The sequence below is a fragment of the Pungitius pungitius genome, chromosome 2 (assembly GCF_949316345.1).
Source record: "Pungitius pungitius chromosome 2, fPunPun2.1, whole genome shotgun sequence".
Classification (NCBI taxonomy): Eukaryota; Metazoa; Chordata; class Actinopteri; order Perciformes; family Gasterosteidae; genus Pungitius; species Pungitius pungitius.
Window position 1 is genome coordinate 9,492,887 of NC_084901.1, and position 23,194 is coordinate 9,516,080.

A 23,194-nucleotide genomic window follows, 5' to 3' on the forward strand; every position below is an offset into this window, starting at 1 on the left:
TAGTACGGGATGATAAGGAACAGATAAACGATTTAGCAACAAGTTGTGCTTTCCACAGACATCCGTCTTTCAGTCCCTTTGCGGTATTCACTTTTGATTCTTAAACGTTGGGTCAATCTGACCTGGGACATGCAGTTATAAGATTTTTCTGTAATCAAACAGAAACTAATTAATACGAATACACGGCCTACCTCTTCAGTCAGCAGACATTTTTTGGGTGAAATGTTTTTCAGACACGGAAATAATCAGTCAAGTATTTTTTATCGTATTTAAACAAGGCAGTTTTCTATTTGAGTTGTTGACTTGTGTTTGGCTTTATTAAGGTATGGAAGTATCCCAAATCCAGGTTTCGGCCACATCCGCTCTGGGGGGGCATAGTTAAATGTGACAGTTTTTGTGGGAGAATATTTCAAGTAGGAAGATAAAAAAACAGATCCTTGCAATAGAATTACTTGAAAACAATGATTAATTGTACATTAGTGTATGTAAGCGGCTGAGGTATCATATGTGATATACTGCTGCTGCTTAATGGCAAGACATTTGTTGTTTTTATAAACGAAAGACAACTGAATGACGTTGGGCAGAATACTTCAGCTCGTTACTGGTGATCACGACTAACTTCTTTATAAATGTCCAATCCAACGTTAGTCGTAGACAGTGAAATACTGAAAATCAAAACTATCTCATTCAGGCCCGTGCTCTTAAATGGCGCGAGGTTCTTTTACTTAACGTTTTTAAACGTAAACCCACCCACGGGACAGAATGCACGACGCCTTAAACGAAGGCGGAAGAGAAGGTAGGATTTCTCTCTTGTCGGTCTAGGTTTCTCAAACCACCACGTGGAGAACAAATGTCCCACAATGCATTGCTTATCATGGCGGCGCCCTGGTGTCGGCGTGTGTGTAAACAGTTGTAGCCGCGAGAAGAAACCCGTTGTAGTTTTCATGAGTCGTTTAAATCTCACGACAACCATTGGAATACAAATAATCACGTATCAAGGGATAAGGCAAAGATGAAGATTAAATCCAAGTCCTCGTATCACAAATCTGAGAACACCTACAGGGTGAGTCCCGAAACGAGATGTAGCACGATGCTAACAGCCTGTCGCGGGAGTATAGTGCAGATGTACCAAACCACTGTATTTGTGTATTTAACAGTAACAGTTTTAACTATGTTATATTCATAGTCGATGTAACTCTGATAGCACATTATGGGAGAGCCTAACTCAATAACTGCTTGTATAACTTTTGGTCAAATGTTGAAGAACGGTTGTCTCCAAGAACGAGCAGACTTTTAACCTTCCTAATGTGTTTTCTTTCAGTTTCTCACTTTTGCTGAGAGACTTTCCCACGTCAAAATTGATGTCATCCATCGTATTGACAGGACTGGATCTTATGCAGAGGTTGGTACAGTTAATCTACAGTCACTGGCTACATAATTCGTATTATCCTTTTAGTATATGATGGCTAATGCATTGTTCATTCCTTATGCAGGAAGTAGAAACTTATTTCTCCGAAGGACTGACAAAATGGAGAGACCTCAACTTGACCGAGCATTTCAGTATGTATGAAATATATAACGGATACTAATGATGGGCTGTATTTCTCCATGTTGGATCAGAGTGGCTGTGTGATTGTGTTTTTAAAATGAACGCCTTTCCTCCACAGCTACATTTTTGAAAGAGGTTTCCAACCACAGCCAGTCATTCAACATGCTGGTTTTCCATCAGAAGACGATTGTGGCGAGCCTAAAAACGCACCTGGCTGTCAAAAACAGTTTGGCCTACGAGCCGCTCTTGGAGTAAGTTGCCATGCGTTCAAACAATGGGAGGGAGATTGTGTTGAGGTGGCGTACTAGCAGTGTCTCTCCTTCGTTCCTCCTCCAGCCTTGTGGTGCAGCTGGCCAGAGACCTGCAGACTGACTTCTACCCCCACTTCCCCGACTTCTTCCTCCTGATCACCTCAATCCTTGAAACCAGTGAGACAGAGGTCCTGGAGTGGGCATTCACCTGTCTCTCCTACCTCTACAAGTACCTGTGGAGGCTCATGGTGAAGGACATGACCAACATCTACAGGTGGGGAAATTTGGTTGTTTCAGATTCTGTGGATGCTTTATGGGGGAATCTTTTTTTTTTCCAACGTGGTGGATCTTGTCCCCCACATTTTAGCATCCACTTATTTTTTACCTCCTTTCATCTCCCAGTTTATACAGCACATTGTTGGAGCACAAGAAAGAGCACATCCGCAAGTTTGCAGCAGAGAGCTTCTCTTTTTTGATGAGAAAGGTGAGTTAATTGTGTGTGAGCAGATGTCAAACACAAGCTTGTACATTCCTTTCTTTTGCCTCAAGTTGCCACCTTTTGCTTTCAATGATGTCTCTGGTATCACACAGGTTCCAGATATAGATGCCCTGCTGAGTCTCGTGTTCTCAGACCTGCAGCAGCACCCCGACAAGGCGGAGGGAGCAGGCCAGCTGCTTTTTGAGATGTGCAAAGGAGTCCAACATATGTTCCACTCCTGTGCGACAAATGTGAGTTTAATTTGCAATGGAGTGAATAACTATGGGGTGGGTGGGTGGCTAGACTGTGCTTTTTGCTTCGGAGAAATGTAAAATTGTGCCATGTCCATATTTCATTGAATTGTGGAGTGAAATAAGCTGTTTACTGACAAAGTATTCTCTCCATCTATCTCACCAGGCTCTCCCTGTAGCTTTGCGTAAGCTCGGGCCCTTAACCAGCGCTGGCGAATCTCTGCCGTGGGAGACCGTCAGGGATGCTCTTGATCAAATGGCCCAGGCTGCGGCCAATTACGTCTACAGAGAACACTTCCTTGTTTTTTGGGAGTCCTTACAGGTGGGCGAGATGTCCGATCATCAGCTGTGATTTGTCCATTTTCCACCCTCTGCTGCTTTTGTGTCTGATGTAGCCGTGTCCATATGCACAGGTCAGTGTGGTGGAGGTTCTGGGTGTTGTGGAGGAAAAAGGAGAAGAGGCGGAGCAGGCAACAGAGCAGCTGGAGAGGCTGCTGTTCATTCTCCACACGCTGGTGTCCCACAAGAATGGAGCTAAGATCACCAAGTCAGCAGATGTCTGCCAGGTATCACAAGAACACACATTCGGGGGATTATGTTTGAAACAAAAACCTCCTCAAAAGAATGGTCCTTCCCCTGAAAGGAAAGTCTTTTTGCTGTAATTTGTTCATCTTGCCCACAGACGGTGTTGAGGCTGATTCAGAGCCCGTCTCTGTCGGCGTCTTGTTCCCGTCTGATCCTCCAGATCACCTCCTCCCTACTCCTCGGGGAGAACGTCACCCTGCCGATAGCACTCACCCAGGAGACTGTTCAAAAGGTGTGTGTGTGTTTGTGCTAAACAGGCAAAGAGAACCCATCGTATGTTGTGCGGATTGTCGTGTAGGAAATGTATAAACAACGAAAAGAATAGTTGGTATGTTCTAATGTTCTTCTCCGACTCTGTTCTTCACAAGGTGTTTGGCAGCACAATGGGGCAAGATTTGATACTGGAGTTCACCAAGGAGATGTTCACCATGAAACAATTTGAACAGGTGAGTCATCACTCGTGGTATATATCCACTATTTTCCTCTGTTTTTGGCTCTTTTTCTCTCTATGTCTCCTTGACACTACGTTTCTTGCCCTTCCTCTCCTCCAGCTCTTCCTGCCATGCCTGTTGCGTTTCTCAGCAGGGTTGTTTGGTAATGGCGATTCCCTTTCTCGCAACTGTGGGCTAGACACACTAGTCAGTCTCATCCTTGCCAAAGCCCCGCCCCCCACAGACGGCTCAATGGCCTTTGAAACCTACCCACTGCTTTTCACCGGACAGACCATGGGGTGAGACACTACACTATGCATTAAACATTTATAAGCATTTATTCAAGTTAATGTTACTACGGCCTGATTAAATCTAGCTAAATCCTCTTCTGGTTACTGGAATATTTCCCATGAACATGCGTTTCTTGTCCAGCAGAGTGTTCTGCACTAAAGAGGACGATCAATCCAGCAGTTCAACATCCCAGCAGCTGCCGGTGCCAGAGCTGGTACTGTCACTGATCCAATTTCCTGATGAGCAGACGCAGTCCATAACTGACCTGTCACTGCCTTGGGCTGCCCTGGTGCTTCTCCCACACCTCAGGTAACACACACACACATACAGAGATTTTGATATTGACAGTGAGAGTAAAATAAACTATTATTAGAGCATGTGCCATGACCTGTTTAATGGTTACACCTACATCCTCAGTTGTATCCAAACCCACTTTCTTGCAGTGCAAAATTCTCTGACAGATGTTTTTTTTTTTTCTGATATTATGTTTTGCTTTTTGCAGGCCCATTGCTCCAGCTAGTGTTGTTCCAGCTGTGACTGCTTTCCTAAACCACCTCCTGTGTGAGATTGACGCAGAGAGACTGGGAAAAGGTTTGTCGCGTCTTGTTTTCTTTCTCGTCTGTGAGTGCGGTTATGATGCAACAGGCTTCAATATAGAAAATATATCTCATTCTAAATCGCTCTAAACGATTGTTTTGATAATTGATTAATCGGTCCATTATTTTTTCAATCAATCGGATAAAAAAACCTTTATTTCAAAAGCTTTATTCTAAAACAGAAGTGACACTAATTCACAGTGCAAAAAAACCCGTCAGAAAGTGCACAAACACGTCGCTCCTTGAATATAATAACATAGTTATATAAATAGAAATACAAATCAGAAAACAGGATTTGTTTCAACACACACTCACAACTCCCCCAAACCGAGACTGACTTAAAGCCCTTGTGTCCTGTCGCCACAGCTGGTCTGTTTGTCGCCAGGCAGGCCCTGAGCTGCCTCCTCACTCTGGATGGCTCTGCCCAGCTTCTCTCACTGTTCACTGTGGACAAAATCAACTCAATTCTACGGTAAGTACAGTGTGTGTGTGTGTGTGTTAATGATTTCTCTTGTTGTCACCCTGCATTATGTGAAATGCCACTAAACACAAGGAATAGTGTGTGAGTGAGTAGAGCTGCAGAAGAAAGGTTTTTTAACAAGTAACTGCTGCGATTACAGAAACTTTCCCACGGACCTGTCTGCCCTGGTGCTAGGAGACCTGTACTACACTCGTCTGTCACTCAGCGGTGTTTCAGAGCACCTTTCCCACAATGCACTGCTGGAGCTTTACAAGATGCTCCACGCCAACCTCTCCTCCAACATTTCCAAGGTATGTCTGCAGTCACAGCAGCAGGGACTTGAAGAACACATGTGTCTCCATCTCCAAAGACAAATATGACTATTTTTAATATATTTACCCTGAATGTCACGGCTGAATTCTGTTCTTTCAGATCCGCTTGCTGACTCTGAGAATTCTCTCCCAGTTTGAGGCGGAGCTCCCTCCTCAGACAGAGGTACGACCTCCAGTCGATGTCCTCATCACATCTATCAGATTTACCGATAAGACCCATGTACTTACGTGTGTGAGTCTCTGTGCAGGGGGAGGAGAGTGTGGAGGTGCAGCCCGTGTTCGCACTGTGCCTGCAGGCCGAGCTGGTGCCGGCTACGGTGCAGGACTATAGAGACAAGCTCCTTCACCTCCGGAAGCTGAGACACGACCTGGTGCAGCGCAGCCTGCCCCAAGGGCCACCCGGCACCTTCCAGCAGGTACAGAGGGACCCACTCCTGTTTCTTCTTCTTTTTTTTTTTAAAATTAGTTGGAAGATCGTATTAATCATTTATTCCTGTGCCAGGAATTCTAAATGCAAATATATGAGATGCTCTTTTTCCTTCAGGTGCCTCTGCGTTACCTCATCGCAATGCTTTTCGTCAACTTCCGGCCACTGTGGGAAGGAGTCATTGAACTTGTTGTGTGAGTATAATGTTAAATAAATAATACTACGTGTAATTTAAATAATGACTTAGTCAGTTATGGACTTTTTATGGATGGAGAAGGGTTGTAAATAGTGCTATAGATTCCTAGAATCTTACTGCCCTTTGAACACAATTCTTTTTAACTAAGTAATACTAAAACTCTAATTGGCCTTACTGGTAAAAAAAAAAGACAAGAAGAAAACAATTGCCTGTTGAAAATAATCTGCTTCATTTATTGCGTAAATAAATGTCTCATTCCTCCTCACAGGACCCATGCCAGAGGGATGGACAACAAGGACTTCTGGAGGGTCTTCCATGAACATCTGGAAATGGTGGCAGGGATAGCCGGTAAGGCTGCCTCCTAAGTCTTCTTCATACCGTTATGAAGTGTAAACTTGCCACGTCGTTTTATTCAGGGATCCCAGAGTTTTTTTTTTTATTGAACTGCAAGTAGAAATATACAAAGGAAGTGAGAAATAAAAGCTGGATCGAACTCTCGCCTGACACAGAAAAAGAATTGCAGCAGAGCTGCGAGGAGGACGAAGATGAGGAGGCCACGGGTATCGAGGGCGAGCCGGGTTGTGATGTCATTGAAAGCGGCGACATGGGGGTGCTGTTCCTGGAGCAGCTGAATCTGACCTCGAACCCCAACGAGAGGACGGACTTCCCCAACTTCCGCAGCCTGCTGTGGCGCTGCATGACCCAGTTTCCCGACAGGGTGGAACCGCGCAGCCGGGAACTGAGCCCCCTTCTGCTGAGGTTCATCAGGTTAGCGTCCACAGTGTTAAAGGGGTCTTCTGGAAGTCGTTGTTCAGTTAAAGTTCGATCTGTGCCATCGGTGAGTCAAAGGATCCAGGCCTGATGTCTTTTTTTTTTTTTTGGTTTCGCTGTCAGGAACGAGTTTTTCCACGCCGATCTGCTCGTGGCTCCCACTCAGGATTTGAGGAAGGTGAATGACTCTTCCATAGAGGAGTCCAGGATGACTGTGGGTGAAGATGAGGAGGGAGGGGATGATGTGCAGGAGCCAGAGGAGGGAGGCAGACGAGAGAAAAGAGGTCCTCCTAAGAGAGCTGCTGCCAAGTAAGACGTCACCGTCCCCCTGAATGTTGTTTCCCTGCCTTGCGATAGTCTCCGTAAATATTGCACAAAGTTAACAAAAACCATAATGGCAGATTTTCTATTTTCACTTGGATTATATTATTATTATTATTATAAGCGCCTCATCAAAATGTACGGCTTGTTTCTTTATTTAATGACTGGTAAACCTGCATTGGTGTTTTATTTATTTATATATTTATTTTCTTTCAGAGAGCTGATTTCCCATCTGAAGGTATTCGCCAAATTCACCGACCCCCGCTCTCTCTACATGGAGAGCAGCCTCAGTGAGCTGTATAACCAGGTAACGTTATCACACCTTTAAAGTACCCCCATTTTGCTATGAATGTGATGTTTGAGACACGTTGACATTTTCTGCTGAAATATCCTATGGTTCAAGAATATGTGCCCATGTTGTGTTTTTCTCTTTGTTCAGTTGCTCTGCCATCAGAACTATCAGATCCAGCAAGTGGCACTGGAATGTGTTCTCACATACAAAGACCCCAGCATAGTGCCATACAAGTAAGAGAACTACCGCCTTAAGAGATGAACAGCAAATGTTCAGCAATGCCACTCTTGAAGCAACAATCTCCTCTTCTTTCTGTACCTCAATGGGGTCATTGTGAGGCTCTTTGATAGGAATCAGAGCTCCGGTCCTCCACCCGCTGTGGTTACAGGCGGAGGAATGTTGACTCTCAGCTCACTGCTGGCTCGGCCTAACAACGTGTCCTTTTTCTGTTATCAAACCCTCCTTTAACTGAACCTCCAGGCAGCCGACCTACCTGCGGACAGATGTGTGTTTCTGAGGAAGTTTAGCATTACCGATGATTGTGTGTGAGTCACACAGGATTACACCTGTGGAAAGATGTATGCTGTTTGCAGTCAACATCATATTATGTGGTTATGTAATACACATTGTATTAGTATAAGGCTTCATTATAATGTATTAAGTTAATTTGATCCCAGTATCTGTCTTTTAAATAAATCCTAGTTCAAGGCATTGAACCGGCTGCAGGGGTGATGTGTTCTTACCTCTGTTTCCCTTTGTACCTACAGGGAGAATCTCGAGAGGCTACTGGACGACAAACACTTCAAAGAGGAGATAATCCATTTCAACATCACTGAGGAGACAGGAGTGGTTGAAGCTTCACACAGAGCTACTCTCATCCTTTTGCTCATGAGGTACTCGTGTGTGGCAGACTACGTTTTTGTTTTAGGTAGCTTTCCTAGATAAATAATTTGATAACATCTCATATGCAGCTTAACATAAGAACTAGAAACCGCAAAGCTTCCCCAACAGTAACGTCTGCTATCCAGCACCTCTAATATACTAACGTCTCCTGTCGCTTCATTTTTAACTGACAGACAGGGAGAGCGGTGGGCGGACAGTAAATAAGTATATTTGTCAAAATGGCAAACTGATCCTTGAACGTAATAAGAACTACTTACTGCTCATATTAGGAGTGATTTTTATTGAGCTATAAAATCACACGTTTGAATTAAATGTTAGTTAAAAAGACAGGTGATCAAGCTGCTTTTCATCCGGCAGAAAGCAGATTTTCTGTCCCCAACCAGACCATCTCAAAAGTTTCCACTATTCATTTTTCTTTTTTCTGATTATGGGTTCTGTTTCCTTTTATTTGTTGGTTTTTATGATATCTGATTTTTTTTTTGTTGCCAACATTTTCTAGTCATTTAACAACCTTTAATTAGATAACCGACAGAAAATATGGTATGCCATTATTTCATTGTATTTTCCCAGTTAATATTGTATCATAGGCCTGTTTCGAATTATCCAACACTTTTATTCAATGTGTTTTAATACCCAGCCTGTTTGTTGTTTATTACGCAGGATCCTGTTCGGCCGTCTGCGCAGTAAAGCAGGCAGTAAGTTTCAGGGGAAGTCAGGTGCCACCTCCCGGTCCTCCATTATCCTGCGTTTTCTGGCAGGTTGCCAACAGGAGGAGCTGGGAATATTCATCGACTTGCTGCTTGAGCCAGTAAACCATCACAGTCAAGGTAGGACTCGCCTATGGTGGAAAGTGAAAGATGTCTTTTAAACCAGTCTGCTTCTGTTTGAATATGCAGAGCCATGATTCACAGTTCAGCATTTTAGTTGCAGAAGTTGCAAATGGGCACACTCGATATCTTCCCTGATGTCTGAAGGCAAATTACTAATTACATTTTTTTTATTATGGGCTTGGAGGTTTAGATTGCTCCAGTTAAGGTGCATGAAGTGAAGTGGTTGTAAAACTTTCTGAAGCCACTGTTTAAGTGAGATACTTTTTCTAATTCAGTTTCAACCCTAATCCATACACAATTTTATTTAGTGTTTTATGTTGGTGTCTCTTTAAGAGTGTATTTCAAAGTTTTTCCAAATATAAGAAAAACATTTTTTTTTAATAACTGTTTGAATGTGTAGATGAACTGATAAAAGATAATTAGCCAAAGTAAATGCATTTAATCATTAAAGAAAGTGAGGTTTTGCTTCATGATTTAATATTTAGTGTTTTTTCATAAATGTTTTTGTCCTCAGGCTCCTGCCTGGCAGCAGTGGAGAAAGCGATGTCCGAGACGGACGTGGGTGCTGTCCTGCCTCTGGGCCGCCAGCACAGCCTGCTGAACATCATCCACGTGGTGATCCAGAAACTAGGCCACCTCATCCACCTCCACCTACCCAAGGTGCTGCAGATCCTTCTGTGTGTCACCGCCTCTGTGTCCGTGGCCCTAGAACACAGGGACCAGGTAATCCGGCTGTGGGAGTTATTAATTCATTCATTACGATTCATGATGTATTTCTTATAAATTATCAATTGCCAAGACTACTTGAGAGTATCTTGAATCTGACTTGGAGAGAACACATTCTCTACAACACTATACATCAAAATCCCCCACCTTTAGAGACACAAGCCTAAAAGATGAAGACCTAATTTCTTGGTCTTGATCTTCCCCCTCTGTTCAGCTGCGTCCAGGTTGCATCAATCCTCTGAAGCACCTGAGACAACTCGGCCTCCTGAGGATCCAAGACTTCTTTGACGGCTTTGACTCCTACAGCTTCAGTGCAGACGAGCTGGATGCTGTCTTTCAGGCCGTGGTCTGGCCTCAGGTACGTGTTGCAAACAAGCGCAGTGTTTTTATGTCTGTTTTGTTTTGTGTGGTTAACATTTCCCTTGTGTGCAGGTGTGTCGTCTCCCTACTGAGAGCCCTTACTCCCCCACCCCTCTGCTGAAACTCATCCATGTGTGGTGCAAAAATGCCAGGTGAGAATTTTTCTTTCTTCTCCCTCATCGATAGACTAGAACATCTTCATGACGTAACACCAGATCCCATCCAGAGTTAATTTAAGCAAGTAAAAATAATTATTTTGTCCTTCTCAGGTTCTTCCCCCTTTTGGCCAAGGAGAAGCCGAACCAGCCGGAGTGTAATGTCCTCCTTAACGTCTTCGCCCTCCTCTCCGCCAAGAACGCTTCCCCAGTGACCATCAAGGTGGTGATGGATATTGCAGAGTCTCTAGCAACCACTGAAGACTTTGTTGCTTCAGACGTTGAGGCAGAGCTCAGCGTCAACGGCTGTGTGTTCCCAGAGCCCAAAGAGGGCTCTTTCCTCACTGCAGGTTAGCAGTTTGCCTTTTTTTGTCCATAATACTCATAGATCTTCTTTTTCTAATGGGCTGTTAATTGTCACTGCCGGGCAAAGTTAACTGTGCATGTTTTTGAATATCCTCCAGACTTATTGACTCAGGGCTCCAGAGTGTTGCTGCCTCACGTGTCCACCCTGCTGCACTACCTCAGCAGAGTTGTACGCAACACAGGTCGACTCAAGAAGAAGAAGTTCAAGGCACAGGTGGCCAAAGAGCTCAACATCCTCTCCAAGTAAGGGCTTTATTTGGTGTTGTGATATATCTGTTTGAACAAATGTATGATTTTATCTGAGGAATATTCTATATGCAGTCGTCTCATCAAACTCGTTATATATATTTTTTTCTATCAGGGTCAGTCGATTTGTGAGCGACAAGGAGCAGAGCACAGTGCTCATCCGCTTGTTGCTGCCCTACCTCCACAAAGGCCACAATCCTCAAGTAAGACTTAACACATATGTCTATCTGATTCATTTAAAATAAAACTGGAAAGCTTAAATTAGATTATTTATTGTATGTGTGTGTGTGTGTGTGTATGTGTGTATATATATATATCCATCCATTGTAATCTATTTTACTTTAAAATATTGAGAGCTTTCTGCCTTGAACGCAGCATCCAGGTCTGCGTGTACTGTCTCCAACTATTCCTACCCATTCATTGATAGAAGTTAGGCTTGTGAGAACCAGGGTCATTGTCCTGGGATGCTCAACTCAGAACACATAGATGTTGGAGTCCTGTGTATTAGAGTCCACATCTTCATGCTGCATGTTACTGAGCGTGTTGTGGGTTTGTTTCAGGAGACAGAAATGGACATTCTGGCCACGCTGCAGAACCTGCTGCAACGCTGCGTGAAGCCGTCTGCTTTCCTGCGGCCGCTCTGCAAGCTCTTCTCCGTCATTCACAACAAGCTTCCCAGGCAGGCCCTGACCAATGTCTTCCAGGTAGAGCAGAGAACTCATGTTGTTCAGAGGTTCATGTTCCTCTTAATCTCCCTCCCCCCTTTTCAATCTGCCGTTGCTGCTCTGCTTTCAGACTTTGTCAGATCTGGAGCCCTCACTCTCTTACATCACTGAATTAGCAACAAAGGTAAGATCATTAATTACATCCACACATTGCAGCCAGTATGAAGACATTGATCATTGATCAAGATCGCCGTTTTCAGCTCAACGCATTCGACAGTCGACACTTGGATGAGATTTACTTTGACGTGCGTCTGGCGGCTTTCCAAGACGCCACCAGGCGGGTCAAAGAAATGGCGACTCTGGACCTGGACTTTATCTACACCATCATGTACAACTGCTTCCACACATTTGAGGTACGCAGATAGATGGTACACGTAAAACTGTCCAAATCACTACGACTTTACTACTTGAATAGCTTTGATTTATCTGCCCTCTTTTCTCCCTCCAGCTGGGCGACATGTCGCTGGGAGACAACGCCACCATGTGTCTGTCTGCAGTGATCACCCAGCTGGCGGCGGTCGGTGCTGGAGAACAGCTCTACAACGACATTGTGCAGCACACCATCCTGGACGCGGTACACAGGGGCCTGCAGAGCAAGACGGATGTAGGAGCCCACGCCCGTCCTCCCATTTCTGCTTCAATACCAGCTGTACAAAGAGCTATGCTCAAAGTATTGAACTCAGTATGGACCAAGTTTAAAAATATGGTCTCTTTGCTCTCCTTCTCTGCCCCCTCCCTCTTCTCTCTTCTAGAGTGTGCAGCATGAATACACAACAGTGCTGGCCTCCCTGGTGAAGACCTTCCCCTCTAAGAAAGAGTTCAGAGACCTGGTACAGCTCACCAACTACAGTGACCCCGAGTCTGACTTCTTTGAGCACATGAAGCACATCCAGGTACGCGATTCCCCTAACCCCCCCCCTTCCTGTCCTCCCATGTCTTTGTTGCACACGGACTGAAGTGGGTGCCGTCCTCTTCCTGTGCAGATCCACCGTCGTGGTCGAGCCCTGAGGAGGCTCGCCAAGCAGCTGACCGAGGGCCAGGTGGTGATGACGCCTCGTTCTCTCCAGAATTACATCATGCCCTACGCCATGACTGCCCTGCTAGATGAAAAGTTGCTGAAGGTGACTCAGACATACGTTTACAGCGAGAAGAGAAGAAATGCGCATGTGTTGTTGGTTAGTTAGTGGGTCTAACTCCTCTCCTCACACGCTTCAGCACGACAGCATCATATCCGCGTCTGTGGAGATTGTGGGCGCTGTGTGCCGCAGGCTGACCTGGTCCAAGTACCTTCACTACCTCAAACACTTCGTCTACGTCCTGCAGACAGGGCAGGCCGAGCAGAAACTGGCTGCCAGGTAGGATCCATTTTTACTGTAAACCATTGTATTGCTTTTCAATGACGGCCTTCATTCAACGTTAACGGGTACCTCCGTACCTCCAGTTTGCTGGTCACCGTCCTGGAGGCTTTCCATTTTGATCATCAGACCCTCAGCAGAGAAATGGAAGCAGCCAAGGCCAGAGAGGGTGAGTGACTATTCCCATCTACAGTTCTCACTGCTTTAAAACAAACAACAAAGGTTAGTTGATAATGTCTCTTATTGAACAAAACATTCTAAATGAAACTACATTTCTATCAAGCTGGGAGTGTTGCTGTCGCAGAGGAAGAGGAGCAAGTTGCAGCTGAGGAATCTGAGTTAAGCAACGAAGAGGAGGAGGCGATGCAAGTAGACGGTATCGCCGCTCCGGCCGATGTCCCCATGGAAACGGACACCACCGGTGGGGAAAAGCCCGTTGCTTCTAAAAAAGGCGCCGCCTTTGAATCCAAGATGCCAGCAGCTCCTCCAACCCTCGTAGCGACCAGCGGGCTGCCGCATAGCGCAGGGGAGCTGGAGTCTCTCATCAGCACCATCCACCAGACCGTCAGTAACACCGTGCTGCCTCGCCTCCAAAAGTGTCTCACCGCAAAGGTACGACGCGCGCGCACACAAACACAGTGTCACCCGCTCCGAAGGCTCTAAACACCTGTACAGTAGCGGAAGTGTGTTTGTGTTTTGTTTAGATTAAGCGCGACGACGAGCACAAGGCAGTGAGGTCGAAGGATGTGAAGGATGAGGAGACGGCGAGGATACCGATAGCCTTCGCCATGGTCAAACTGATGCAGACTCTACCTCCGCGTGTCATGGAGGCCAACCTTCCCGGGTATGCTTTGTGCCTTTGAAACCTTTTGGCAATAATTTATATGGAACTTTTAAATATTGTTTGATAGAACATTTTCACTGTATTTGTTCATAATATTTGTGTGTGTGTGTATGTGGTGTCCAGGATCCTGATGAAGGTGTGCGTGGTGCTGAGGAACCGTTTCCAGGAGGTCCGTGACGTGGCGAGGGGAACTCTTGTGAAGATCATTGAGACTTTAGGCTACAAGTACCTGCAGTACCTGCTCAAAGAGATGCAGGGGATCCTGGTCAAAGGCTACCAGGTAGGAGCGCACGCACGGACACCACCATTGAAGCACTTCAAAAGTGTTTGACAGTCCTAATGAATCTTCTCTACGTGTTCCCTCTCGGCGCAGGTCCACGTGCTAACATTCACAGTACACCAGCTGCTGTCAGTCCTCAGTCCGACCCTGAAGAGTGGGGACCTGGACCCGTGCATGAACATGCTAATTGACGTAAGAGCGATCACACCACTAACCCACAAAGACTTCCTTTGTTCAAATCAGATGGCTTAGTTCATCAGATATCTTTTTAATATTTAGTCTTTTCAGACCTAGTCACCATTTACGTAAATCTTTTCTTTGTTCTTCCTCGTTGGTCAGATCTTCAACAACGAGCTGTTTGGGCCTGTGGCCGAGGAGAAGGAGGTGAAAGGGATCGTCTCCAAGCTGATGGAGGCTCGGCACAGCAAGAGTATGGACTCCTACGAACTGCTGGCACGCTTTTGCAGCAAGGAGAGTGTCACCAAGTTGTTACTGCCCTTGAAGGAGGTGAGACTCGGTTAATTGTACGAATAAATGTTCTTAAACTCAGATGATGGTGTCAGACAGTCTCTAAAAAAACGACAATTTGACTTTCAGCTCCTGGAGAGCTCCTCTAGTCTGAAGGTGTGCAACAGGGTGGGTACAGTGCTGAGGCGACTGGTCCTGGGTCTGCTCGTCAATGAGGGCATGACCTCTCAAGATATCTTACTGCTGTGCCACGGCCTGGTCAGCCAAAGTCTGCCTCTACTTACCAAGAGAGATCGGTACACACACACACACACACACACACACACGTCACATCAATAAATCGCTTTAATGCTTATTTCACCCCTGTGATTTGTGACAATGTAAATATGTGCGGTTCTGTAGAGAGAAAGCTTCAGCCAAGCCCCCCCCAGACCCCAAGCTGCCCCCTCCCAGCTGCCTGCTCCTGCTTCCGACTCCAAAGAGAGGAGGTCGGAAAGCTCCGGTCAGCAGCCGAACCAACATGCACATCCTCGTGGGCGCCGGCCTCAAGGTGCGCATTAAATAACTCCCAGAGCAACAATTTGACATGTAACCGACCTGTGTTTCTTCATCATCATCATCATCATCTGTGTGTCTGCCTGTTTCCCAGCTGCTGCACCTGAGTCTGAAGAAATCCAAAGTGACGTCTACCGACGCCTCGGCTCTGGAGATGCTGGATCCTTTCGTGCTGCTGCTGCTCGACTGCCTCGAGTCCATGCACGTCAAGGTACAAGCGCCTTATGCCTCTACCCCCCCCCCCCCCCCCCCCCATTGAGCATCGGCTGGTCCTCCAACCTCTCCCTCTGGCTCTCCTCCCTCCCAGGTGATCACAGAAGCTCTGCTGGCGTTCACTTGTATGTTGAAGTTCCCCCTGCCGGCAGTGGAGCACAACGCCAGTCAGCTGACCAAGCTGCTCTTCGTCCTGCTGAAGGATTACTCCAAGGCCGGAGCCGCCCGCGGGGAGAACTTCCTACTGGTCCAGAACTGCTTCAAGGTTAAAAAAAAATGCCATGTTTATGTTGTGGAACCGCCCCAAATAAAAGGTGAGTAGTTGTGGGGGAAATTGCCTAAATGTTGATCTTAATGTTTCTTACAGGCAATTACCATAATGGTGAAGAATGTCAAAAACAACCAGATTTCAGAGACACAACTACAAGTGCTGCTGGGATATGCTGAGGAAGACATCTACGACCAGTCTCGCCAAGCCACGGCCTTCGGCCTGCTGAAGGTAGCCGCTCACATGTTGGCCACTTCATGCCAAATTCTTCCAGGATTCACCGTGGCCTGAGCGATATATTTAGATTTATTTCTGTATCTGTCCCCTCCAGGCCATTCTGTCCAGGAAGCTCGTAGTTCCGGAGATGGAGGAGGTGTTGAAAAAGGTGGCCAAGCTTTCTGTAACCAGCAGCAATGCTATGGTCAGAGTTCACTGTCGACAGGTACTCGCACACATGAAGGAAAAAACCCATTTCTTCTCTGCGCTGAAAACCCAATTAAAGTGTGTGTAAATATTCTCGTGGCCATGTTTTGTAGATCTTTTTAAAATACCTACTGGACTACCCTCTGGGGAGGAAGCTGAGAGGGCACCTGGACTTTGTGGTGGCCCAGCTGCAGTACGAGCACGACACAGGCAGGGAGTCTGTGCTGGAGATGCTGGCCTACATCTTCCAGACGTTCCCTCAGGTGTGTAAATTCCCTTTCAATTCTCCGTGTGGTCAAGAAGAACCGCCCAAAAAACCCTTGCAGACTTTTGAATTTGCAAACTTTATCCTTGTCCACTCAGCGCCTGCTGTTGCAGTACAACGGCTTGTTCTTCGCCCCGCTGGCCCTGGTGATGCTCAACGATGACTCTGCACGCTGTAAGAAAATGGCCGCCATGGCCATCAAGGCCCTCCTGGCCCAGCTGAACCTGGATCACCAGAACACCTTGTTCTCCCTGGTCAACACATGGCTGAATGCACCAAAGGTACAAACACGCATGCGCACACATACCTGTAGGGATTTCCATAATATCAGCTTCATGTTTATTTGGTTTATTGATCTTAAATGGTTTTTAAATAAGGTATAATTTAAATCTCTAACCACCCCCCCCCTCCCAGGCCAACCTGCGGCGCCTCGGGGCTCAGGTCTGCGGTCTGTACGTGGAGCTGGAGGAGGAGAAGTTCGCCCGTCGCATCGACGACCTGCTGCCTCTGCTGGAGAAGGAGATAAACCCGGAGGAATACCAAGACGTGAGTGGACCCTTCGGCCCTGTCGGTGTCCATGAGTGTGAATCCCGGGGAGGAGGAAGCGTGTTAACCCCTCCGTGTCTTTCAGATCGACGAGGAGGAGGATGAGAGAGGAGCAGACCGGCTGCTCTTCAGCTTTCTGACTCTCATCACCAAACTCAGCAAACACTGCGGCCTGCTGGAGCTCAGCAAGCCTCACGACACACTCTGTAGGATCTGGGGTAAAGGAGCGCGCACACACACACACACACACACACACACAACATCTACAAGTTGTTGATGTGGTCTCCTCCTACAGGTCACATTGAAGCCCACCTGCGGTACCCTCACTGCTGGGTGTGGCTGACTGCCTCGCAGCTTTTTGGCCAGCTGTTCGCAGCCCATCCGGCGGAGCAGCTGGTTGCTGTGTGGAGAGGAGAAGGAGATGCTTCAGCTCAGTCTCCAGCCACGGTGTTTATCACCAGCGGCCTGGACAAGAAGGTGACTGCTTTTGTTTTCCGGGCTGTGAGCTGACTTCTGCATTTCATTATCTTCATCTGAAATAATGTTTAAATGTTCTCTCTACCTTCTTTGTGACAGATGAGGGAGTTGGCGTTATCTTTCTGCCATCAGCTACAGTCCAAGTTCCTCGACGTGGCGTCAGGGGAGCAGGTGACCAAACTCCACAAAAACACATCTGAGACTACTGTAGAAATTAAATCTAAATCATGTGACAGTTTACTGACGGCAGTTTTTTGCTTCGCCCACAGGTGATCAAGAACCTGCTGTTCGTCGGCAAGGTCATCTACCTTCTTTCTCCCGAGTCTGACGTCACTCCTGAGGAAGAAGAGAAAAGGGAAGAAGAGGAGGACGTAGTAGACAAAGAAGGGGGGGAAAAAGAAGCAAATGGAGGAGGAGAAGAGGAGGAGGATGTAGCAGACAAGGATGATCGGCCTCCTTCCCTGTTGTGGCTGATAAAGAAACTGTCGCTGATGGCCAAGAGAGAGGCGGCAGACACTCCCAAAGTTCCCCTGAAGGTACACATCGGGTGCTTCTCATTTTGCTCTCATGTCTCTTTTCTTCCTCTCCCCTTAATTAATTAACTAACTTAGTAACAGAGAAGCCAAAGACACTGAAATACTCCTTGAAGGTACATTTAAGGGAAACAATTTCCATGTCACTGAAATAAAGATGTTTTGATGAAGCATTGGATAACCTAAAGATAGGTACACTTAGTGTCTTACTACTTCAGTCCAATCTGATAATTCCCATGAGTCCAGTTACTATTTGTGTGACAACATAAACAAAACTGTAAAAATGTTTTTTTTTCCTGCCACAGAGAACATGCGTGTTCAAGTTCATTGGGGCAATGGCCATAGACCTGGGCAAGGATCGACTCGGCCCCTATCTGACCACTCTCATCACTCCTCTCTACCGAGAGCTGGACAGCACCTATGCAGACCAAGGTACCTGCTCCTGACCAAAGTCTAAAAGGCTCTGTTTTCCTGGGGATATCTGTGTAACCTCCGACTTGATTTCACTCACTCTGTCCAGATCCCACCCTGAAGAACCTGGCCCAGGAGCTGGTAGAGCTGCTGAAGAAACATGTGGGGCTGGAGAGATTCTCTCTGGCCTTCTCCGCTGTCCAAAAGGAGTTTTCACAGAGGAGAGTGGCACGTAAACGGCACAGAGCAATGCAGGTAAGATGCCCACCGAAAACACCCGCGGTAACACCGGAGGCCCAACTTCCTTCCAACTCATTTATTTCTCGTTTTCCCAGGCGGTGGCGAACCCAGAAATGGCTGCCAAGAAGAAACTCAAGAAGCACAAGAACAAAATAGAAGCCAAGAAGCGGAAGATTGAGTTCCTCCGGCCCGGGTATAAAGCCAAGAGGAAACGGACTCACATGCTCAGAGACCTGGCCATGGTGCAGTGAGCTGCTGTTTTCATTAAGGACACTAGGTGGTGCTAAAAGCCACCCACTGGATGCAGGACAGGGACTTGTCCATGCTTCACTTCATGAGCTTCCATAAGATGTTCTGAACATGAAATGTTTTACTTTGCTGTGAACAAAGTGTACACTTGCTCTCAGATTCTTATCCTGTGCATTTAAATGGACATTTTTATAATTAAACGGATGGGGACATCTTGGCTGGTTATCCTTGTTTTGGAGATCAAACTGGCCTTAACACACTTACTGCCTCCAAGCAGATTGAACATTAAGCAACCTATGACTAAAATGCATAACAGTGAATCTGCCTGGCTGTTTAGTACATACAGCCCAGTAAAACATTGTCCACGCTGAATTCTTATTCATGTGTGCTCAGTCCAGATGTTGCCTTCATAAAAGCTTAAAGTATACTTCATACCCATTGACACATTTTCTGTGAAGAAATCTCAGTACTGAAAAATTCTTATCGATAAATAGTGGTTGACATGTAAACTCCAACACAGAATGGTACAATCACGGACAGCACTCTTTACTGAGAATCATTTTCACTGTACAAGCAGATATAAATATGCAACCGTAAAACTTTGAGCATAATGTTAGTGTTCAGTAACTAGTACTAATATGCGAAAAATGCATTCAAAAATTCCAATGCAAAAGGGCTTTAACTTTTTTTTTTTAAAAGAACACAAAATAAACCAACCATGACATTGTATCTGCCTAACAATATAGTACAAAACCTGCCCAGGCTGCAGTAACGCTTGGTTGGGTGACCATTACTTCCTTTTTTTTCCCCCCTGAGATGGCAGTCAAATTTGCAGTATTTGGAACATTTTCTACAAGCCCAGACATTTTGTATTTAGTTGGCAATCAAGCAGTCTCTCCCCAGTGATGATGCGTCTTCATCTTGAGTAGCTGGACTGATGTCGGTGGATCATTACGGCACTGCACACACATGGGTGCTCGTCATCTTCTGGCTGCGTTATGGGAGTTGGTGGAGTTGGCTGATGCACGGTTTCAACCACTAGTGTAGACGGGCTTTAAAGGAGCTTCCCCGTAAGCCATGACAACTTGTGTGTTGGGGATTTTCTTTGCATTTACAAAAGGAAAATTGTGGATTCAAACTTGTCCAGCTCTTTTAAACCCCCACTCGTCCCATCAGCATTGGGAGCGTGTGCCCAGTCCAGACGTTACTGCAGCCGTCACTTGGAGGTCCCACACTTGAAAGGCGTTAGTAATTGGGAGGGCTCGGCCAAGGCGGAGGGGAGGAGTGCAATTGGGGATTCCAGTGGAAAGTGGGATGAAAGGTCAGAGGTCACGAGTATTTACAGAAAGGGTGGAAGTCTTTACTGCCGACTCTTCAACGTCTCCACCAACCTATGAGGGAAGAGAGCAAACAAATCAGCCAAAGCATAAAGATAACCCTGCACGCTATATGAACCAATATTGACAACCATGCATCATGTCGTGGAACTTATTGCTGAGCTCTCAACATTGACTTCTTTAAAATGACTGGTATGCAGGACTGTTTAAGAAAAGGAACCACTTCCAAAAGGAGTGTAGCGGTTAGTCAAGGCTGAGCATATCCTGTTCAAGACCATATAAAAAGGTTATTTACTATGCCAATATAGGGATTGTTCAGATCATTTGAAGTAGGGTTGTATATGGTACTTATCCGTATTAAGTAAAAGGGACAGGAGATGCCACATTGGAGGAAAGCTATGGATTAAAAACGCCAGAATTTGAGAAGAAACTTAAAGGCCCCACAAAAAAAAAAACAATCAGTTGAAGAGAACTCTTTCTTTACGAGTTACGCTGCCTGGGGAACTGAAGCCGTTACCAGACTGAGTCTAGATTGAGCTCACACCAGAGTTTACATGGTTGACCGTGAGCTTTTATTAAGTAAAAATGTGGTTTTGTGTGAAAACAACCCTGATTTGCTCCTTTATGGTAAAACCTACCATTCCATTGCCTCATCGAGGCCCGTGCCCTTTGTGGCCGAGGTCTTGAAGATCTGCCATTTTCTGTCTTTGAGGGCGGGAAGCCCCAAAGAGTTGGCCACCTCAGCGGGCGTCATTGCCTGGTCCATATCCTGTTTATTCGCAAATACCAACAGGATGGCTTTCTTCAGCTCCTCCTCCTGGTTAAAACACAAGGTAACCGACGATGTAAAGAGGGAGAGAACACCTTAAAAACAAAGTGTCTCAGATGTTGGCTTATGGATTTTACATTTTATCTTAAAGCAGCAACATTTGTAAGCATACTTGACTAGAGCAACCTAAGAAAAATGTAATTATATTCTTTGACTATTTTAAAACCTACGATAAGGTTGATAAGAAATATTTTAATGTCATCAATTCTGTGGCATTGGATTGCCACATTAAAAACTCAAGATATTTCAGGTCTTACAAGTGTAAAATATCTGAAAACATCTAACAACACTGGTGGTGAAAGTTGGAGAAGTGCACATCTGGAACTGTTCAATATGTTCAGGTTCCAGATTAGAAGCCACTTACCTCCAACATGGCAACCAACTCAGACTTGGAGATGCCCATCCTGTCGCGGTCGCTGCTGTCAACAACGTAGATAACTGCATCTGTGTTTGAGTAATAACAACGCCAGTATGGCCTGGGAAGGAAAGCGAGGAAGAGGAAGGTGTCGTAAGAGAGCGAGAGGAGGATGGAGAAGTCCATCAAAGAGCAAGTGAACAGGAATAGAAGAATAAAGACAAAATAAAAAAGTGAGGTGAAAACGTTAAGAAAATGTCACCCCCCGGGCGCTCAACAGCAGAAACAATCCGCCACAACCTACCTGATGCTCGTCTGTCCTCCCAGATCCCACACCTGGAACTTCAGGTTTTTGTATGTGACTGTCTCGACATTGAACCCGATTGCTGTGCGGAGAAACATCCAAATGGATACCATCAGAACAGAGAATATTCTCTGTTCACCACCACCATGTTATCTATAGTAATGTGATTATGATGTACACTAAAATAAACAGTAATGTGATGGCCATAACAAAATAAACTGTTTTTGTAGAGATACAATTGAGAGAGAGAATTGGTATATACAGCGAATAAATTTATTTAACCTGTAAAAGCAAAATAACCTTGCTTTACAGTAGCAATTAGATGTGTGTACTTCTATGTACATTTTTAAAACCACAAACTGATGAGCAAATCATAAAATTTTCCCTTTCCATTCAACACGTGTCAAAGACAAGAATGTTGGCCAAACCAGTTGACCGTGTTAGCCAAGCCTTGGCCATGGAGACAGTTGTTCCTCATAATCTATCGCCTTTTTGTTAGTCGTACATCTAAGAGTTTCTCTTGTTAAGCAGATATGAATCGAAGGATGTTGTCTAAGGAGAACAAAGAGTAAAGTATGAAAGTAAAGAAATACATACTGGGAATTGTGGTAACCACTTCTCCAACCTGCAACCGGTACAGAATGGTCGTTTTTCCTGCACCGTCCAAACCAAGGATCAGGATCCTCATCTCCCTTGTGCCGAACAGGCCAGAGAAGAGATTAGAGAAGAAACCACCTACACAAATGTCAAAAGAAGAAGATATTAGTGTTGAGAAAAGTGCCTTTCAATTGGTGCATGGATAAAAATAAATAGAACGTACGGACACAACAGTTAACAATGCTTGCTTCATGCTAAATACAGAATACTTTGGATTTGTCAGGTTAATGCATCACTTGGGGCTCTATTCTGCATTTTCAACTTTTTGACTCTGCATGAACTCAAATAAAATTTTACTGAGGTGGTTAAGCAAGTTAGCTCGGATTAGCTTAGCTTCAGTAAGGCAATTGACGTTATGGCAGAATTTAATTGACCTCAATTAACGTTAACTGAAGACTGCAAGTGGACCTGCTTATCTCGTATGTCCTTGCAGATATAATACCGGTAGTCAGAATAGCTTTGAGACAAAACGTTAAGGAGCTGTCCACACTAAAACGCCAGAACCGTAAACACACGGTGTTCTCTGTAAATAACGCTAACGTTAGCTAACGTTAGCTAGCTAGCTAGCAGGCAACAGTCGCACAGTGGGTTAAATGAAGCAGGCACATAAAACGAAGAGCTAGAGCGGTATCGAAGTTAGTTGTTCATATTGATCAAGATTATAGGCAGTCAAAATATATATTTTGTTGACCAATAGTTAAATACTTACCCATTTTGATAAGACAACGGCTCCTCAGTCAGCACTTCCGTGGCAGGTCCGATGGGCACCTTCTTCCGTGTGGTAGACGTGTCGCTGGGCTATGTCACCAACTCTCACCTCGACTTTGTTTTTGTTTCGCAACATTCAACACATTTAATAATGGATAACTAACTGTACAATGGACCAAAAGCAGCTAGTAGGACAAGTAAAAAAGCCACAATATAAGTTACCGTATGAACAGCGTTTTAGATTTAAACAATTAGATTTTTTTAAATAAAAACATTAAAGCTTTGCTCGAAAGTGCTGCTCTTAAAGAGAAGGTCATTCCGATGTTGTGGTACAA

General features: G+C 45.4%; 2 protein-coding genes across 3 annotated transcripts; one reads left to right on the forward strand and one right to left on the reverse strand.

Moving 5' to 3' along the window:
• Positions 1-862: 862 nt before the first annotated feature.
• On the forward strand, positions 863-19,480 carry utp20 (UTP20 small subunit processome component). 2 transcript variants are annotated; one of them, XM_037459889.2, is made up of 61 exons: positions 863-1,063; positions 1,322-1,402; positions 1,494-1,560; positions 1,668-1,800; positions 1,886-2,074; positions 2,203-2,284; positions 2,392-2,529; positions 2,696-2,851; positions 2,943-3,095; positions 3,212-3,346; positions 3,483-3,560; positions 3,666-3,844; positions 3,978-4,145; positions 4,339-4,427; positions 4,799-4,904; positions 5,053-5,203; positions 5,325-5,387; positions 5,473-5,640; positions 5,769-5,845; positions 6,116-6,195; positions 6,357-6,615; positions 6,742-6,927; positions 7,156-7,246; positions 7,379-7,464; positions 7,999-8,124; positions 8,795-8,961; positions 9,479-9,687; positions 9,905-10,048; positions 10,123-10,202; positions 10,320-10,555; positions 10,670-10,814; positions 10,933-11,020; positions 11,378-11,521; positions 11,613-11,666; positions 11,743-11,895; positions 11,991-12,146; positions 12,295-12,435; positions 12,526-12,663; positions 12,758-12,897; positions 12,984-13,066; positions 13,181-13,509; positions 13,602-13,741; positions 13,865-14,021; positions 14,115-14,213; positions 14,361-14,528; positions 14,619-14,785; positions 14,892-15,039; positions 15,139-15,255; positions 15,352-15,522; positions 15,625-15,756; positions 15,857-15,967; positions 16,062-16,211; positions 16,312-16,494; positions 16,628-16,759; positions 16,845-16,977; positions 17,055-17,236; positions 17,336-17,407; positions 17,506-17,772; positions 18,075-18,201; positions 18,290-18,435; positions 18,516-19,480. In XM_037459889.2, exons 1-61 carry the CDS (start codon positions 1,013-1,015, stop codon positions 18,669-18,671), a joined length of 8,457 nt encoding a protein of 2,818 aa, XP_037315786.2. In that variant the 5' UTR covers positions 863-1,012; the 3' UTR covers positions 18,672-19,480. The 2 variants fall into 2 exon arrangements, with proteins under 2 accessions (XP_037315786.2, XP_037315787.2); XM_037459890.2 differs by having other exon boundaries at positions 3,981-4,145.
• Positions 19,195-22,986, reverse strand: arl1 (ADP-ribosylation factor-like 1). Its single transcript, XM_037459908.2, has 6 exons — positions 22,861-22,986; positions 22,092-22,229; positions 21,495-21,576; positions 21,200-21,311; positions 20,645-20,823; positions 19,195-20,060 (listed from the first exon to the last, which is right to left on the reverse strand). Exons 1-6 carry the CDS (start codon positions 22,862-22,864, stop codon positions 20,030-20,032), a joined length of 546 nt encoding a protein of 181 aa, XP_037315805.1. The 5' UTR covers positions 22,865-22,986; the 3' UTR covers positions 19,195-20,029.
• Between the last annotated feature and the right edge of the window lie 208 nt (positions 22,987-23,194).

Excerpts from the sequence above, each read along its gene's own strand:
- utp20 (XM_037459889.2), top strand. The coding sequence starts at position 1,013 with ATGAAGATTAAATCCAAGTCCTCGTATCACAAATCTGAGAACACCTAC. Across the intron at positions 6,928-7,155 it reads CCTAAGAGAGCTGCTGCCAA|AGAGCTGATTTCCCATCTGA; the intron begins GTAAGACGTCAC and ends ATTTTCTTTCAG. Across the intron at positions 16,978-17,054 it reads CACACTCTGTAGGATCTGGG|GTCACATTGAAGCCCACCTG; the intron begins GTAAAGGAGCGC and ends CTCCTCCTACAG.
- arl1 (XM_037459908.2), bottom strand. Across the intron at positions 21,312-21,494 it reads GGAGGACAGACGAGCATCAG|GCCATACTGGCGTTGTTATT; the intron begins GTAGGTTGTGGC and ends TTTCCTTCCCAG. Across the intron at positions 20,061-20,644 it reads CTCGATGAGGCAATGGAATG|GTTGGTGGAGACGTTGAAGA; the intron begins GTAGGTTTTACC and ends CTTCCCTCATAG.